At 37.2% G+C, this 16,145-nt stretch overlaps 1 protein-coding gene across 1 annotated transcript; it reads left to right on the forward strand.

The window, feature by feature from the left end:
- Positions 1 to 6,644: 6,644 nt before the first annotated feature.
- LOC142441215 (olfactory receptor 2M4-like) lies at positions 6,645 to 7,580 on the forward strand. The gene has a single exon (XM_075543267.1). The coding sequence runs from the start codon at positions 6,645 to 6,647 to the stop codon at positions 7,578 to 7,580; it is 936 nt and encodes a 311-aa protein (XP_075399382.1).
- The last annotated feature ends 8,565 nt before the right edge of the window (positions 7,581 to 16,145 follow it).

A 16,145-nucleotide genomic window follows, 5' to 3' on the forward strand; every position in this document is an offset into this window, starting at 1 on the left:
ATTTGCAATCTAAAATAAATACACAAGAACAAATATATGGCTACCATAATAAATAAAATAATAAATAGAATTTTTGCAAATGATGGATAAAATTGACAAAATTTGTCCAGATGGTCCTTGGAAAGGAGAGAACAGGTGAACATGTGTAAATTAGAAATGAAAGTAGGTAAATTGCAACCAACCACATTGACATAGCAAGGATCAAATATTATGCTATAAAGTATTGAACAACAACAAATTAAGTAACTTAGAGGAAATGGATCACTACCCCTCTGTCCGTTTGTCGCAGTATGATGGCTTTTTTGCAAGTTGGTATGATGCTGGAAATTATGTAATGGGTATTTCAAATGCCAGCAAGGTAACTCATGATGAACAGGCTTCTCTAGAACTTCTAGACTTAGAGCAGACTATGAAAAAGGCCTAGACTCCCTACCTCTGAGGCATTACCTCTGAAAACCTCATGAATAGTAGTAGATAGAATGCTAGATGATGAGCATCTCAGATGGGAAGGCACTAAAAATATGACATGGGAATAACTGGGTCCTCAAAATAGAGGTCACCTCAGTGATGTGAACTGAGTACAGTTTACAGATTTGTCATTTGATGATGTGGCACAAATCAAAAGGACAAAGAATGACTATAAATAACCATTAATATATATACTAAAAAGAGTAAAAATCATTACTTTGAATTCTTAGGAAAAAACCATTGCTTCAAATTCTTAAGCTATTCACAAAATTTTCTTATAAAAGGTATTGTAAACAATTTCAAAAATGTTAACTACTTTTCTCCCACGCACTCATGTTGACTGTCAAATATGCACACGCCAGAATAATAGTGATAGAGAACTGGAGCTATACAATTGCATCGTCTCTTTTTGGTCGGTGCTCTCATCGGCCAGAACATCACCAGGAGCCAGAGTGTCAAAGGTTCTTTGGGGGCTTTTAGACTGCAAAGGATAGGTAAAAATGTAGTTGAGAGTGATGCAGCATGGTAAAAATAAACTGCTCCCCTCCCCTGGCAAAATCACTGAAATGAAATTTGAATGGTGATATATAATTCTGAAGGTGCTAAATAAAACGTGAAATGTCAATGCTTCCATGTGGACTGTGTAGGTCTGAGAAGCAGCACTCACTATAACCTGGGTCCTCGGGTCAGTGTCCTGAGGAAGAAGTCTTGAAGGTCTGCAAGAGTTTAGTCTAGGTGAGAGTTCTTGGAATAAATTAGATACAAACATAGATGACCTTGTAAGGTTATAGAGACAAAAGAAGAAACCAATGCTTTATATAAAAATTTACACAAACAAGGGCCGCATCACATGGGTATTGACATGTTTCATTTGGTCCCCAAATTTCTGAAGGGGCACTGAATCATTTCAAGTAGGCAATTAGAAATGAAATGATCATTTTAGAGTTGTCTGTTTTAAGTGAAGAAATGTTTGCAGAGAGTTGGACCCTGTGGCCTGAGGAGAAGAGACTCTGTGATGACCTCAGAATGTAAAGCAGTAAACTATGTGAACAATGAAGTCCCAAGTTCTCAAGAAGTGGGCTCCTATGGAATCTTTATGGAATGTTTGTGCTATTTCACTTGCTATTCAAATGTTAAGTACATTACACCTTCTGTGTGTTTATTTTCATTTTGTGTTGCCTACTCTATGGTAGTGAGGAAGTGAGTGATTTGATAAAATATGTAGGAAATGGGGTAAACATATTACACTAAGTTGAGAAGGAAAGCTAACTGATTCAGTTGACTTTGTAGAAACTATTTCTCTTTGAATTACAATATTAATATCTAGCTTCATCATTATTAGTTCTTTATTTCCTAATGAAAAGTGGTTTTCTAAATGCCCAACAGCAGATAAATATATAAATCAAACATGGTACAAGCATGTAATAAAATACAATTCAGTAAGTCAAAGAAAGGAATAATATACTGATAGGTACTACAACTTTAAAACATTATACAGAGTGAAGGAGAAAAATTGTATAATATAATTCATATGAAATATCTAGAATATTCAACTGCATAGAAAACACAGTTTATTAGTTGCTACCAGGGATATGCAGGAGGAAGGAAATAGAACGCATTGTGTGTGTGTGTGTGTGTGTGTGTATGTGATGAAGCAGTAAATCCATGGCTATAATCATGGAAATATTGGCAATGGATATTGATGATGTATACACACATGACTAATTAATTAAAGTCATAAATTACACGAATGAACAATCTTAAAATAACTCTTGTGCCTAATTTATCCCTATAACTATAAAAAATAATACAAATTAATTATACCATGAAAGCAGCAAAAGAGAATATAGTAATCATAATAATAACCATAGAAAAAAAGGCAACAATTAAAAGTTATCATTTTTAACTCTAGAATTATGGAACAATGACAATTTTGACAAAAGTAAACATAGCCTAGGAATCCATATGGATTTCTTTTCCTAGGAGAGGTTCTGAAAGAAGACCTAGCCTTTATAAATAAAACTGAAAGACACAAGTCCCCGTGGAGTAAATAATTTAAAGTCCATCATGAAGCAAGTATAAGAGGTTTGAGAATGTACTTTATACCTTTGTACCATCTTGGTCCTTAGTACCTGACTTGTTGATGTTGCATCTTTACCAGAAGGGACACCAGAAGAGGTTGAGGCATATCCAGGACCAAAGAATGACTGCATTTGTTCCTGAATGCAGAGAATCTGAAATTTCCTTAGTGAATCTACATCTTGAACATCACCGGTGAGTATGACTTCTATGAGAAATTCTTCTTTTGTGTGAGTTTGTTACCTTACATGACTTTTATAAGACATGATATACATGGTAATGGTTTGGGGACAGTAATTTGCAACATAGGGGGTAAACTTTTACAACACTTTTAAAAACTTTTTTATTGTGAATTGGGTGAAGGTGTACAGAGAAGGTCATATTTTCACGTTCAACAGGTCATACACATTTTTATTCAATTCATCCGTTGTAATTCCTTCAACGTGTCGTTTCTTTTACCAGTTTCTTCCTGTGTTTCCTGTTTCCTTTTCCTAAGTCTGACTTTTATACTTGGTCAAAGACTATATTTTTATATCAAATGATTGGTTGTTCTAACATGGAAGTAATTTAGTTCCAGATCCAATTTTTTAAAATGGGCACAAGACATGAATAGACAATTTATCAAAGATAGTGATGATAACAATCATATGAATCAATATTCAAGAACATTAGCAATGAGAGAAATAAAACATAAAATAGGAGTGAAATATCAGCTCACAGTGACACTTCTGGAAAATTTCAGTATTAGAGAAAACAATAAATGTTAAAGAGAATGTGGAAAGATTGGAACACGTTTACACTACTATGGGAATCAGTATATCCCTTCCTTAAAAAATACAAGTACCTTATGATCCAGCAATGTCTCTACTGGGTATATGCCTTAAGGAAACCAAGAATATAACACAACATGCATATGCACATCTATGTTTATTGAAGCAATTTCCATAGTAGCAAAGATCTGGAGATAACCTAAAATCCCAACTATGAGGATACATAAGCACTGCTATATTCATACTATGGAATAATATGCATTGATAAAAAATGACAGTCCTCCTAAAAACAGCAACACATGAACAAAGACTAGAGAACATTATCCTTAACAACAAAGATAAATAGTTAATACCACCATCACTATAAGGAGAAAACAAAGAAGAAATATGGTTTATATAAAAATAGACAAGGTTTTGATGACTCTGAGGAGGCCAGGAATTGGGGTGGGAACACAGAGCGGGGAGATATGGCAAAAGAGAAGGAGTGTGGGGGGAGGAAAAAGTAACATATGGAAGGCTTAATAGGATGCTGTTGCTGATTTCATTTTTGGATGTGTATCTATCTCTATCTATATTTACATCTATTCATCTATATCTATATATATATCATATGATTCTGGAGACGTTAGTGACACACAAGGTCATCTCCAAGAAAAAAAGTTAAGTCCCAGATCTACAGGGTAAAGTTCATAGTGTTGGAGATCCCACCAGCCAACAATGAGGAAGAAGAGCACAGAGAAGTATGTTCTTCTTCATATTATCTACTACTGATTAAACAATTTTATGGTGTCTCCAGAGAGTAAACATAATTTTCTTCCAATTGGTTGATACAGTCCTTAAACCTTTTTTCACATAAACCATCACACTGCTTTAAAATAGACCTAAGGAAATTTAGAACTGAAAAGTCCTTACATGACATTTGCTCTTAAGTATACATTTTCATTTGCAAATTATTAGATAACTGATTTGCTGTAAAACAGAACCAAGTTTACATATTTGTATTTCAAGTTAATCATAAATATACTAGTTAATATAATTATCATCAGTGCTATGAAATGGAAGCACTCAAAGAGGTATAATTTAGGTATGTTTAACTCGAGGTATGGTTTAGGTAACTCATACAAATTTTCTGGGTAATCTTCTCCATTTCCTTTTAATAGTCAACAAAAAATCATTTAGGAGAAGGAACTTGCCCCTGCTGGAATAAGGGCATCTTATCATTTTATATTAAATTTTGATATATTGTTACTTTAAAAACATCTAGGTTTAGATATTTATAAATGTCTTATATATTTGCGGGGAATTTAGATTGTTCAGAGTATAATCGGGTTAAAATACACAAAATTAATTATACATAATACATTTTGTGACCTGAGGACTTATCCTGCAGTTTTAATACTTATCATAGCTTATACTTTAAAATACTTTTAATACTCTAAATTCAGAAATGGAAATACACTACTTCTCCTGAATATTCATTCAATTTAATTCAATAATGGGCAAAAAGTATGAGCCATATCTTTGTTTGGTATGCACAAAATTTTTATCATTCAGTCTGTGTGCTTTGAAAAGTGTTTTGTGGAGCACAAGTTTATTTAGTGTAGAAAAATAACCTCAAGCTAATTTTTAAATCATCAGTAGTGTGTGAGAAACAGGACTGCACCATTATTTAAGTGTACCTCAGACACTAGGTCTCAGAAATCTACCATGTTCTCAGTGGGGTATCATGCATTACCAACTTGCTGATAGTATAGCGAAAAAATAATCAGATAACTCCATTTATTCCATGCACTTCAGAAATTTCAAGGGGAAAGTTATTTTCATTTCTTAGTCAAATTCAATTCCAAAGGAATATTTACAATCTTCTACCTGCTGCCAAAAGAACAAATGTCTCCTGGAAGAAGTATAGCCAAAATGCTTCTTTGATGCAAATAAAGCAAAACATTTCATGTGCCTTGGCCATGTTGTCAGGAGAGACCAGTCCTTGAGGAAGTACATCATGCTTAGTAAAGTAGCAGAGGAGTGGCAAAAGAAAGACCTAAACAAGATGTATTGACATAGCAGTTACAGCAATTGACTCAAACACAGGAAAAAGTGTGAGGATAACACAGACCAGGCTGTGTTTCCTTCTGTTGGCATAAAGTTTACATGCATCAGAATGGCACCTAACAATTACAGGTATATGTACATGTATGTGTATATGTTTATGCAAAAACATTGAATAAGGTAAGACAAGGTAGCTTATTACAAGGTGGGAAGATTAAAAGATGACAGGTATTACAACCTCTGGAGGTCCTGGGTGGGGCAAAGAGGTCATGGACTAGCAGGTAACTCAAAGATCGGAGGGTGAAGCCACCCAGAGGCACCTCAGAAGAAAGGAGTAGAAACATTGCTTCGCTAAAATCAGCCATGGAAATTCTCTGGATCACAGTTTTACTATGACACATATGCGGTCATCAGAAGTCAGAAGAGACTCAGTGTCCCCTAGTTATGGTTTTAAATCTTTTTCTGAATTAAATTATACAGAGGCCCCTATGGGGGAAATCATATTGATTCCCTACTGTCCTTCACTGAACTAGTGAGATGGAATGGGAAGATAGTGGGGATTGTAGAAATCACTAGAACAGAAGCTCTGTAATTATTAAGTAGAGCAGGTATCTGCAGGCATACTAAGAGAAATTGATCAATAAACACTTACCTATCATTAGGGAGGATAGTTAAATTCAGGAACAAACACACACACACATACATATATACACACACATATAAATATATTTCTCCCTCCAGGCACTCGATTGACTATATAATGATGGTGAATCTAATAAGTTATTATAAATTTCACTTTTCGTGTTTGTAAAGCCAACACTTATAATGTTTGTTTTCTGTGAATCTTGGAAGAAAAAGAAAACATGAAAGCACTTGGTCAATAAAAGAACTCACTGTGATTATGTGGTTAGATAAGTCAACAAAGCATCAACGTGTGACACTGAGACTAGTTCTCAGAAATTGGTTGTCTTTGCAGAAACAGTCAAACACTACAGACTTGCTTATATTAAATCCCAAGAGGTTGATATACCGTATGGCACATCTATATCTATATGGTCCATATGATACAGTATATCAATATATATGTTATATATCCATAGCTATATCTATACCTATATATATATTGTAATCTTAGGTTTGGTAGAATTTGTCATGTAGCATGAATCACATGAATACCTAACTTCATGGTCCTTCCATGAGACACTTTAAAAACACGTTTGATTAGTTAATAAATGAATTTGTTTCTCTTTTGGCATTTTCAGATAAGACAAAATAACCACCATGGAGTCAGGAAATCAGACTTTCTATTTTGAATTCATGCTTCTGGGAATTTTCAATCACAGCCCCACCCACATCTTCCTCTTTTCCCTGGTCTTGGGCATCTTCACAGTGGCCTTCATGGAAAATACGACAATGGTCCTTATCATATACCTGAACACCCACCTCCACACCCCCATGTACTTCTTCCTCAGCCAACTCTCCCTCATGGACCTCATGCTCATATGCACCACAGTACCCAAGATGGCCTTCAACTACTTGTCTGGCAGGAAGTCTATCTCTCGGGTGGGTTGTGGAACCCAGACATTCTTTTATGTGTCTCTGCTTGGAGCTGAGTGTTTCTTGTTGGCTGTCATGGCCTATGACCGCTATGTGGCTATATGTCACCCTCTTCGATACAGCATCCTCTTGAACCAGAAACTTGGCATGCGTTTAGCTGTGGCTTCCTGGATCCTAGGCTCTCTCGATGGCATCTTTGTGCTTGCATCTGTCCTGTCTTTCTCTTACTGCAGCTCTCTGGAAATCCACCACTTTTTCTGTGATTTGACTGCCCTTCTGCCTTTATCTTGCACAGACACCTCCACATTTGAACGACTGCTTTTCATTTGTTGTGTGGTGATGTTAATCTTACCAGTCTCTGTTATCATCATTTCATATTCCCATGTCCTGAGAGCTGTTATCCGCATGGGCTCTGGGGAAAGTCGCCGTAAGGCGTTTACCACCTGTTCCTCTCACTTGTCTGTGGTTGGACTCTACTATGGTGCCGCCATGTTCATATATATGAGGCCAGCCACTAACCATACACCAAACCAGGACAAGATGGTGTCAGCCTTTTACTCTATCCTCACCCCCATGTTGAATCCGCTCATCTATAGCCTTCGTAACAAAGAGGTGTCCCGGGGCCTACAAAAGTCACTGAGGAAAGGAAAATTAATATGAAATTTAATAACAATCGTTAACTACCTGTCCTTAAAATCATGCTAAACTGCCATGAAGTTGCATTATTTGATAGATTATTACTACTTGTGTGCATTTCTGAGACTGTCAATCTTACCAGCAGTAGAAAGCCTCACCTTTCACCTGCATAACTACACTAGTTTTTAGCATACTCACAGAAATGTACATTCCTCAACTCTAATTCCAGGGCATTTTCATCATTCCAAAATGTAATTCTTTACCCATCAAGAATTATTACTCATTTGTCAAGCCCCTGGCCTTGACAATAACTACCTTATATACTTGAGTATAAGTGGACCTAAATATCAGCTAAGGCACCTAATTTTATCACAAAAACTGTATTAAAAATGTGCTGAAAAACTTGGCTGATACAAGAGTATATATGCTAATGTATACTTATATCTATGGATTTGCATTTTCTAGAAATTCTATATAAAGCCAATCACACACTGTACAGCCTTTTGTTACTGGTTTCATTCACTAAAGCTTAGTTTTTTTAGGCTTATCCATGGTACAGCAGTATACCATTCTAAGGTTGCATCACATTGAACTTTTCATCTACGGATGGACGCGGAGTGTTTCCATGTGTGGGCTGCTCTGGATAACGCTGCTGCAACAACTGATATGTAAGTGTTAGTTTCGGTCCATATATTAAAGACTGTCCGGCACAGCATTGCTGAGAACCACGCTTCTTGAGCTTGTTGTTCTTTGATGGCTCGTGAACTGCTGTGATGGGGCTATTTCAAATGTCACAAGGTTCACTTGTGGTATACAGATTTCAGGGGAGCTTCCAACCAAGAAAGACTGGAAAGAAAGACCTAATGATTTCATTCTTAAAAAAAACCAAAAAAGCAAAAAGGGCAGCAAACTTATAAATATTAACAGACTACTGTCTGATACAGGCTGGAATATGAGTTTCTCAGGTTGGAAGGTGTGTTAGATTGACTACAGAAACCAACACAGTGACACTGATATATGTGTAAGAAAAAGTTGTTGTTTTTTTAAATCATTATTTAAACATGGAGAAAACAAGTCAGCCCAGTCCAACTCAAGTCCATAAGTCTGATATTAGCCCTAAGTCCCTCTTCAGACTCATGCAGCCACATGCAATGATGCAGAATGCAGGAATATCACAGAATGTTGGGGAAATATAGTGCAGATCCAATGGCAGTGGCCACTACTCCAGAGCTCTGGCAGCCATCAGGGTCAGCCAGCAGTAAGGTGAAGGCAGAGAGAGAGGAGGAGTTTTCCAGGACCAGCTTTACAGATGGCCATACTTACCAGGAGGCACCATCAGACACTGTGACCTGATTGATAGGTTAAATACACCTGTATACATTTTTCTATCTTCAAGTTGACAGTAAATATGCTATTGCCACAGAAGACATTTAAACCAAGAGTGGTTTAGAGCCAGAAGGTCTGGCTCCTTAGAGTCAACTACAATCACTTGATGTAATAAAGCTTTTGGGAACTTCTTTTGTTGATATGGCTTGACTCAAAATGGAAAAGGATAGCTGTATATAGTCATGAAGATTTGGAATATGAAATTTGTGAAGAATGAAATTTAGAACACAGTTGTAATCTGCCACTGAGACAGTTCTGATTCATGGTGACTATATTGAACAACAGAATGAAATACCAACTGATTCTGTAACATACCCACAACCATTCTTAGGTTTGAACCCATTGTTCCAGCCACTGTATCATCTATTTCATCAAGGGTCTTCCACTTTTTCATAGTCCATTGACATCAGCAAGCATGATGGTCTTTTCCAGTTTCTGGTCTCTTTTTACCACATTTCCAAAGTACATGAGACAAAGTCTCCCCATCTTTGCCTCTAAGGAATATTCTGCCTCTATCTCCTCCAAGACAGATCTGATTGTTCTTTGGGAAGTCCCCAGTACCTTAAAGATCTTCATCAACACAATCGTTCAAATGCATCAGTTCTTCTTTGGGCTTCCTTACTCAATGTCCAATTTTCACATGCATCTGAGGCAATGGAAAATACCATGGCTTGAGTCAAGTGTACATATTTCATGAAAGTAATATATTTGTTGTAAACACTTTAAGAAAGTCTTGTGCATCAGATTATCCGGTGCAATGTGTGTCTGGAGTTTTGACTGTTTTTCTACGATCATTGATTGTGTAACAAAGGAAAATGACACCCTTGAAAACTACAATCTTCTGAAACTTATCATCAACTACACTCTTTCCTTCACTTATGAACTGTAATCTTTCCTCCAATCATCATCAACTACAATCTTTCCTCCACTTAGCAGCATGGTCCACTTGTCAGGATTTTAGTTTTCTTTACATTTGCAATCCATATTGAAGATTCAGTCCTTGATCTTTATCAACAATTGCTTCAAACCCTCCTGATTTTCAAGAGAAAGGTCATATCATCTGCATATAGCATATTCTTAATTAGCCATTTATAATTCTGATACTAAATTCTTCTGTAGATTCTCTGATTAATTGCTTAGCATTTAGATTGAACATATATGATGAAAGGATACAAGTCTGAAACACATTGTTCTGATTGTAAACCATTCAGTGTTCCCTGTTTGTTTTTACACAACTGCCTCTTGATCAATGTACAAGTTCTGCATGAGCACAATGACATGTTCTGGAATTTCAATTCTTTTCAAGGCTATCCATAGTTGATTATGATCGGACTGTCTAATGCCTTTGCATAGTAAGTGAAACACAGGAAACATCTTCCCGTTATTTCTTTCCTTAAGCCGAGATCTATTTGCCATAAAAATTATTATCCCAGTTACCAGTTCTCTTCTGAATCCAGCCTGCATTTCTGTACTACTAAAACCCTTGTTGGTTGACATTCAGAAAAATTTTACTTGCATGTGATATCAATGATATTGTTTTATAATTATTCTGTTGGATCACCTTCCTTAACATAGGGTACAAATGTATGTCTCATCCATTTAGTGGCCAAATCGCTCTCTCCCAAATTTATTGGCACAGGTCAACAAATGTTTCCAGCGCTTTATCAGCTTGTTGAGATATTTCAATTGGTATTTCATCAGTTGCTGGAGGCTTGTTTTTTTCCCCTAACTCTTTTAGTGCAACTTAGATTTCTTCCTTCAATACCTTTGATTCTTGCTCATATGCTAGCTCCTGAAATAGTTGAGTATTAACTAGTTCTTTTTTTGTTCAGTAAATCTGTTGATCCTTTTCCTCTTCTTTTGATCTTCCTGCGTCATTCAACATTTTGCCCATCGGATTGCAACTAGAGGCCTTACCATTTTTTTCTTGAGTTCTTTCAGGTTAAGCTATACCGACAGTGTCCTTCATTTTAGGTTTTCTAACTCTAGGCCATTGCACATTTAATGATACTATTTTACTTTGACTTTTCCAGCTGACCTTTGACAATTTCTGTTCAGCTCTTTGTCTTTATTTTTCCATTTGTCTTGGGCACTCTATGGCTGAGCGCAAGTTTCACATTCTCTTTTGACACCCACACGGATTTTTTTTCTTTCCTGTCTTTTTAAGGACCTTTTCTTTCTTCATGAATATTGTTCTTGATGTCTCCCCTTAGCTCACCAGGTCTTCTGTCATCAGTGTTTAATGCATGAAACCTGTTATTGAAATATTATCAATATTCCCATGTGATACACTGAAGGTCATATTTTGAATTTACATGTGAGTAATTGTAATTCCACAGTCACTCCCTGGGCAGATTTTAGCTACAGTTATTCAGCTTCTCCATTGTCTGTTTCAACAGATAAGGTCAATTAATTTTTTTTATATTCTGTTTGGAGAAATCCATGTGCGTAGTCACCCTTTAGTTGTTGAAAAGGTATTTGCAATGAAGAAGTCATTGGTCTTAAAAATTCTACCAAGTCAATCCAGCTTCATTTTTATCACCAAGACCATATATTCCAATTAATGTTCCTATCTCTTTGCTTCCAACTTTTACCCTCCAGTCTCCTGTAAAAATTAATACATTTTGATTGAATATTTGGTAAATTTCAGACTGAAGACATTGGTAAAAACCTTCCATTTCTACACCACTCACTTTAGTGGTTTATTGATTGGATTTCCTTGCATGAGCATAACATTTTACTTCAAGAAAGTTCTTGGTGTGTCCTTTTGGCAATGAATGCAATGTTATTCCTCTTGTATCATTCATACCTGGCATGGCAAATTATGCTTTTCTGATTTAAAGCCGCCAATACCAGTCCATTTCAGCTCACTAACACCTAGAATATCAATCTTTTAAAATGTCCATTTAATTTTGCTACTTCATATTTTTCTAGATTAATATATAAGTAAATCCTAAATTTCAATTTTAATTGGTATTTGTATCTGTTTCTTCTCATTTTGAGTAATGCCTTGATTTAAGTCAGCTTGTCTAGGGAAACAGATCCAGCGATTTATATATATATATATATATATATATATATATATCTCGCTGGATCTGTATATATATATATATGAGCTGTATATCAAGAATCAAATTCAGACCAGTATATCTCTAGTCCACAAGTCTGCTGCAACCCAGAGCCTCTTCTGCCTAAAAAGCTGCAGTCAGATGGCTCATAAACAGTACTCAGGAAACAGGAAGATCACAAGCCAGTGGGCGCAGAGTTGCTTGGAATAAAGGTCTGTGGAAACATGATGGGTGCCAATAGTTCTCAGTGTCAGACTTCCCACATGGGGCCACCCCTTGAGGTTAGCATGGTCCCGGTGAACAGGAAATTGTAGGGTCAAAGAGAAAGAGTGGGAGGCTGCCAGTTTCTTCTGTATAAAAATACAACACCAGCATGGAAGGTACCATCAGGTTGTGACCTTATTGTCAAGCTGCATTCAGCCCTATACTTTCATACAAATTCAACATGACATCAGACATCATACTATCAAAGATGACCCCTTGTCAACTTGATACCTTTACTCAAGTTTATAGCCATAAATAATTTTAAAACAAAGCTAATAGTAAAATCATATTTATCCCTTTCATGATAAAACTAACACATGTACAACTGAAAATGGACCAGTCTCATTTAAATATTGTATTTATTGCTGCATTTCTCTCACTTCTACTCAATACATCCATCCAAGTGGTCACCCAGTAAGCATTTCCGACTGTTCTCAGGCTGCTTTTAATATGCTTTCATAGAAAGGAGATTTTCTCAATGGTCCCAGACTTTCCTTGTTTAGGAGCAAACTGCTTACTTAATATTTAAAAAGCCTAAGCCAAGTTCTGTTTTTCTCTCCAGTCTCTTAAGAGACTGAATGAGGAGAGGCTTTCTCTCGCAGGTTGGAGTCTTTCCAGTCTGCGTGTCATCTCAGGACTCCCACTTTCTCTTATCCGTGCTCCTTTTCCATTTTTGGTTTAAGCACTCTGTTGGCTCTGTAGACTCCTCTTAACAGGCATTTCCCACATATTTTGCACTCCCTGAAGCGAGCATTTTTGGTCATGAATTTTAACACAGCCCCCACCATGAGGCCTTGCGTGTTTTCCAGAGATTGCATGTGTTACCTGAGACTATATTACCTAAAACTTCCCTTTCCCTCATAAAAGTTACTTGGATTTACAAAAGTGCTTCTGCCACATGAATTCTTTCAGCATCGAGGAGCAAGAACTGAGGAAAACCATCCCCCAAACAACAATTTCTATCACACATGATGTCAATAATAATATGCAGAAGAAATCAGTATAATACTACTACTACCAGTTCTGAAACACAATTCATTTTAAAACACTAAAATTCAAACCTTTCTTTTTCTAGACAATCCCAAGCATATGCACTGGGCCTTGAACTTCTGGCAAAGGGGGGAAATAAAGCAGATGTGGTCTTCTGCCAGCCATTTTGAATAAGGAGCAAAGCTTTTGACTCAGACAAATCAGAAGTGAGTTCTCCTCCCCTAAGCTGGAATCTAACATTCATTAGGTTCCTTGGCTCCATTTCAGTTAGTAATAACTGTTAGGTAGCTAGATTTAGGGACAGGAGAGTTGTCTCTCCCATGCCTAAAATGGACCCAATAGAGGAGGTTGGAAAGAAATCAGGCAACATTTAATACCTATGAGGAAGTCTCCAAACTGAGCGTGATCAGACTAGGACCCACCCCCAAGTTCAGGTAAAACCAATACCTGGGACACACCCACCTTAGGTACATCACAAGTGGCCTAACTCAACCAATGGGTTCAACCAATACCTTCAACCAAACCTCCCCAGTCAGAGGTGTTAAAAGGGAGAGGCAGAAAAGCCAATTTCTCCTTTTTTGCTCTGTTTTTGTGGCAGGTGGGAGGGTAGGAGCGCACAGGTCTCGCCTGGACATGTCCCCTCAGGGCCTGCTTGGGGTCCACAAGCTCTTGGCCTCATAGGCTCTTGTACTCTTATCCTTTTGCTCCCTTGCTCACTTGCTTTCTTGACTTCTCGGTCTCCAGAGCTCTCAGTCCTGCATGTGTGGGTGTCTTGTCCATGTGGTTTTTCATGCCCCATTGTGAACCGCAGCATGTCTTCCACATGGCTTAGCACTTTCCAGAAATAGCGTGTACTGTTTTGAGACTGTTAAACCTGGAACTTTACTGTTCCTTCATAAAAACTCACTTAGGATACAAAACGTGCTTCAGCATGAACTCTTTCAGCACGTGAAACTTGAATTTTACCAAAGAACAATCCACTTCAGAAAAGTAACAATAACCAAAGACAACTTTTACGAATCAAAAGTCTAATGCCTTTCCTTTCCAAAAACCAATCAAGTAAATTGCCTGATCATATCTGACCTCCTATAGCTACACAAGGTGAGCCCTTGTGGTATAGTGGTTATGCATTAGACTATATCTTCAAGGTGAACAACTGGAAACCACAAGCCATTCTAAGGGACACATATTGGGCTAATTCTCTATTTCCTTAAAGAATTACAGTTTCGAGAGTTATCTGTACCAATGTGTGTTCTCTTGTCTAGCCATATTTATAAGGTAGAACTGGGTCATGGTAGAGGGGTGGAGGGAGGAAGCATTCAGAAAATAGAGGAATGATGTGTGATTTGTCAGTGGTATATTATACCTTGGTTGAATCATCCCTTCATTATAACCCTTCTGTGGGGGATGGGTATCCAATTGCCTACAGATGGGTTTTGGGTCTCCACTCAAGCTCCCTTTGTTCACATCAATATAGTTGTTTGCTTTGGATGTTTTGATAGCTGATACCTGATTTGGTTGACACCTCATGATCACGCAACTTGGTGTGCTTCGTCCATGTGGCCTATTTGCTTCCTTGCTGAGATGGCCACTTGTTTATCTTAAAGCATTTAAGACTCCAAATATTATAGGTTTTATAGCCAGGCACCATCTGTTCTTCACCACATTTTCTTATGCACCCATTTTGTCTGCAGCGATTGTGTCAGGGAGGTGAGTGTCAAAGAGAGTCAGGTTATCAAAACAAAGTGCTCTTGTGTTAAGGGATGCATTGAGTAGAAAGAGGCCCAAGAGTTCTCAACACATGGACTTCAGGATAGATAAACCCCTCAGGAACAGAAGAGGGAGTAGCGATATGATGAGAGTAAGGGAATGGTTGGAGAGGGTAAGGGGAAAAAGGGGGAATCCATCACAAGGTTGTATATATAGCCCCTCCCACACAAAGGAGATGAATAACAGAAATTGTGGGTGAAGGGAGACAATGCACATTGTAAGATATGAAATAATAAAACAATATATCATTGATCAAGCATTCATGGGGGGAGGGCAGAGAGTAGCTATACTAAGGGCTCAAGTAGAAAATGGTTTGAAAATGATGATGGCCACACATGTACAAATATGATTGATATAATTTATGTATGGAATGTTATAAGAGTTGTAAGAGCCCCAATAAAATGATTTTTAAAAAGCACATAATAACAGTGTCTGAAATTCACATAGGCAATACTATCCTATTTATGGTGTTGTTAGGAGTCAGCATTAACTCCATGATAATGAGGTTGGTTATTTGGTTTTCTAGCTTTGGGTTCTTGAGGCTTTAAATCTGTAAAGCATCAATAAATGCTCGTGGAAGCAGCAGTCCAAAAATCAAGTGACACTTTGAGTTGAGTAAATTTGCTTCACAAGACCTCTTTATAATGTTGAAAAGCAAGAAAATATTATTTTGGGGACTAAAGGGCCTGATAGAGGTGCACCTGTCCCAAGCCAGAGTATATTCAATTGTCTCATGTGCATGTGAATGATGAAATTGAATATGGAAGACCAAAGGGGAATCAATGCATTTCATTTATTGTGCTGGAGAAGAGTATTTAAAGTATCATGGACTTAAAAAAGAACAAAAAAATTTGTTTTGAAAGAAGTATAGCCAGAATGCTCCTTAAAGGCCTGGTTGGAAAAACTTTGTCTCATTTTATCAGGAGAAATTACTGTGCTCGGAATAGTAAGGGGCAGTGAAAAACAGGAAGACTCAAAAACATGGATTACTGGTGGCTGCAACAATGGGCTCAAGTCTAAAAACACTGTGTGCATGTAACCAGGGCAGGCCGTATTTGTTCTGTTGTACAAGAGATTTCTGAATGGGCTCAATGGCACTTACCAATAACAA

Source organism: Tenrec ecaudatus, chromosome 2 (genome assembly GCF_050624435.1).
Source record: "Tenrec ecaudatus isolate mTenEca1 chromosome 2, mTenEca1.hap1, whole genome shotgun sequence".
Classification (NCBI taxonomy): Eukaryota; Metazoa; Chordata; class Mammalia; order Afrosoricida; family Tenrecidae; genus Tenrec; species Tenrec ecaudatus.